The 3,963-nt window shown below is 46.4% G+C and overlaps 1 protein-coding gene across 1 annotated transcript in view; it reads left to right on the top strand.

Annotated features, from left to right (window-relative positions):
* Nucleotides 1–3,963, top strand: part of LRRC7 (leucine rich repeat containing 7) — a gene marked incomplete at its 5' end in the record, with an annotated part of 23,056 nt that overhangs the window by 2,727 nt on the left and 16,366 nt on the right. Inside the window, 1 exon segment of the mRNA XM_031064089.1 lies at nucleotides 3,221–3,290. Coding sequence (XP_030919949.1) covers nucleotides 3,221–3,290 — 70 coding nt within the window.

The following is a 3,963-nucleotide window of genomic DNA, read 5'->3' as shown; positions in this document are numbered from 1 at the left end:
TCTTTCCCTGGAGCCCTTGGAAGAAGGGACACATTCTGCTCAGGGGAATCAGTGTCTGAGTCCCTCTCTGGTGCGCTTTGGATCAGGGCCAGATGGGAATCCCAGATTCCATTCTGCTCAGGGGAATCAGTGTCTGAGTCCCTCTCTGGTGCACTTTGGATCAGGGGCAGATGGGAATCCCAGATTCCATTCTGCTCAGGGGAATCAGTGTCTGAGTCCCTCTCTGGTGCACTTTGGATCTCTGCTCTTTGCCACTACAGACCTTCACTCTGTTCCATGTCTCCTCCTCATCCCTGGATGCTGGGACTTGCTGATCTTTGAATTTCAGGATTTCCTTCAAGCTCCCGTGTTGGAATTCCACCCAACCCAGGGCAATGCCTCCAGCTTTCCTTCCCCATGCCACACCCTCTAAGCTGTGTCCAAACTTCTCATCTCCACACCTGGGAGCCCTCTCTCCTTTCTCTTCCCAGCTCCAGACCTTTCCAAAGGGAACTTTTCCAGGATTCTCTTGGCTCTGCTCAGCAGAGCCAGCAGGGTTTGGATCTGGATCCAGAAGGTGCCTGTGTGAGGTGTTTGTGCAGGAGCAGCTCTGTGGAAGCCCTGGCAGCCCCAGCTCATCCTGAATTTCTCCCAGGGGTGGCTGCTCAGCCTCAGGCACTCTGGGAGTCTGGAAATCCCAAATTCCTTGCCAGTGACCGGCGTCCCTGTCCATGGGTAGCCACAAACACCTTGTCTCCCATCTGCTTCTCCTCTCTCCTCAGAGTCCTTCCAGGTCTGAGCCCTGTGATTGAGAGGTAGAATTGTTAGAAAAGTCCCTTTGGGCTACACTTCCCACAGAGCCTCGGTTACTGGTAAGTGACCTTTCTTTTAGTTCCAGATTGTTCTTAAAGAGCTGAGAGAGCCCCCACTTCCTGCTCTTGAGAGGACTGAGAGAAACCCCCCTTTCTGTTCCTGAAGCGTCTGAGAGAAACCCCCCTTTCTATTCTTAAAGGACTGAGAGAAACCCCCATTTCTGTTCCTAAAGGGGCTGAGAGAACCCCCCATTTCTGTTCCTAAAAGGACTGAGAGAACCCCCCCATTTCTGTTCCTAAAGGGCTGAGAGAAACCCTATTTCTGTTCCTAAAGGGCTGAGAGAAACCCTATTTCTGTTCCTAAAGGGGCTGAGAGAACCCCCCATTTCTGTTCCTAAAAGGACTGAGAGAAACCCCCTTTCTATTCTTAAAGGATTGTGAGAACCTCCCATTTCTGTTCCTAAGGAGGCTGAGATAACCCCCTTTCTGTCCCAAAAGAGCTGAGAGAATCCCTCCTTTCTGATCTTAAAGGGCTGAGAGAATCCCCCCTTCCTGTTCCTAAAAGGGCCAAGAGAATCCCCCTCTTTCTGTTCCTAAAAGGGCTGAGAGAACCTCCCCTTCCAGTTCCTAAAACAGCTGAGTGAATTCCCCTTTTCTGTTGAGTGAATTCCCCATTCCCATTCTTACAGAGCTGAGTGAATTCCCCTATCCTGTCCTAAAAGAGCTGAGAGAATCCCCCCCTTTCTGTCTGTGCTTCTGGGGTCACTCCCACGGGAGTCAGAAGAGCTCCTCAGACCTCACCATCCATCCCCACAAACTCCATGAGTCCCTCTGTCCTTCCCTCCTCCTGGTCAGGAATTAGGATTAGTCAGGGTGCTTGCACACGTGTGGCTACAGATGAAGAATTTTTCCTGCACTGCACAATTTAAAAGCAAAAGAAAAATTGTGTTAGGAAAAGAGGCTGGGGCTTGGCTTGGCTGGAAATGTTCAAAGCCCAGCAATGATTTTGGGTGCTCCCCATCTTTGATCTCAAATTTGAGGTTTTTCTTTTCAAAGGTTTTTCAATCAGGCCTTGTTTGACGTTTAAAAGTTGTATCCAGGGGTCTTGGCACAGCAAATGAAAAATGCAGAGTTCTGTGATTGGTTGGGAATGGACCTGGAAAATCAGCATGGAATGGTCTTGTCCCACATGATCCCAAGGGCTGTGGCCAGTTCTTCTCCCTCTGATTCCCAGCTCTCCACCTGAGATCCCTGGAGCATTTCTCCTTTCAGTCTAGTCCTGACTTTTGTGTTGTGTTCTGAGGTGCCCAGAAATGTGGGAATCACTTCTGTGGGATGCAGGCTCTGAGTCTGACACAAAAGGGCTTCTCCTCCTGATTTTTCCCAAATCTCATTTAGGATTTGGCTTTTCCAATGCTCCTTTGGTCACTCCCAGAAGCTGGGAGAGCCTCAGTGCACGGCTGGGCCAGGCCATGTGCTGGGAAAGAGCAGGGTTAGGTGGGAAATGGGGAAGGAATTCTTGGATGTGAGTGTGGGGAGGCCCTGGAATGGAATTCCCAGATTTGCTATGGCTGCTCCATCCCTGGGAGTGCTCCAGGCCAGGTTGGAGCAGCCTGGGATGGTGGAAGGTGTTGATGGGATGGGATGGGATGGGATGGGATGGGATGGGATGGGATGGGATGGGATGGGATGGGATGGGATGGGATGGGATTTGAGGTCTCTCCCAGCCCAAACCACCCTGCATTCCATGATTCTATAAAAACAGCCTATCCAGTAGGAGTTATGGGAAAAATTCAATGAAGATTCCACAAATATCCTGCCATCCATTCCCACTCCCAGATCCCTTTTAGGAAACTGTGTTTAAATGTCTCGTTTAAATGCTGATTTTTTTTTTTCCCTGCTCCATTTAATTTTGTCATTTAGGTTCACTATGAATATTTATATTATTTTAATCTTTGGTCTGACATTCCAACAAAAATGAATTTTCCATCATCTTGGAATGTTTCTGTTCCAAACCTCCAGTGTCCAATAAAGGGAGCTCTGTGAGTGACTCTGAGGTTCCTCTAAAGCTCCCTGGGACCAAGACTTTTTCTTTTTTCTGTCCTATATGTGTAATTTTATTACACTATAACCAAAGGAAAATATCAGTCTCTCCTCAGTACCAAAGGATGTGGTGTCAGCAGTTCTACTTCCCAAAGAGAACTCTTAATGTGGAATATTAATCAGATATATAATAATAATAATAGGAATAATAATAATAGGAATAACAATAACAGTAACATTGATAAAATATTGAATTTTAGTAAAATTGATTTTAAAAACAGTGAAATTTTAGTTATTTCAGTGTGATAAACATGCTGCGTACCACTCTTTAAATAAATTACTTTGGAAAGGAAGGATTCACCTTGTCCCAATATTCTCCTTTACAGACTGAAGAATTTGCCCTTCACTTTTACCAAACTCAAAGAACTGGCAGCCTTGTGGCTTTCTGACAACCAGGTAATGCCTTTCAATATTGCCATTTTCCTTAGGAAAGGGGCTGTCAATGAACCCTGTCACTCAATTCAAGATTTAGAAGAATTTTGGAAGGGTTTGCTCCCAGCCCAGCTGTAGATTTCCATATCCAGCCATAAATCCTGTTGGGTGTCACTTTTTAGCATGGAAAAATCACTTTTGCAGGATTTATTTTACCAGGATCAGCTCCTGCCTCCTTACTAAAGTAGTAAATAAAGGGCAAAAGTAGCACGGGAGTATTTTTGAAGCAGAAATTCAAGATGTTCGTCCCCAAACTCGTTATTATCCTGTTCCCACCCTGTGCTCCATCTGCTCCTCTACCCTTGGCTTCCTCTTCCCTTTTCCCACCCATGCTCCCATCCCTGCACATTTTCAACTCCACCTCAGTCAGGGAGAGTTCAAACAAGTCAAAGCTGCACAAGGACTCTGGGTCTTGCTTTGGAGAAAACTCATTTTTCTGTGCCTTTGAAATCTGAGGGGGCCCTTCTTTGTTCCAGGACTCTGGTTTATAGCAGATACTCTTTGGGATTCTATTTTAAACCGAATTATGCAACAGGAACCCTGAGAAATGCAACGGTTCCAGCAGCAGCTGAGCCCTAAAATAAGTCTGAAATGTACATTTGGTTTTAGAGCCGAGCCAAAAATGTGAAAGCTGAAA

Source organism: Geospiza fortis, unplaced genomic scaffold, assembly GCF_000277835.1.
Source record: "Geospiza fortis unplaced genomic scaffold, GeoFor_1.0 scaffold69, whole genome shotgun sequence".
NCBI lineage: Eukaryota > Metazoa > Chordata > Aves > Passeriformes > Thraupidae > Geospiza > Geospiza fortis.
Note: the sequence above shows the minus strand (reverse complement) of the source record. Positions and strands in the feature narration are given on the sequence as shown.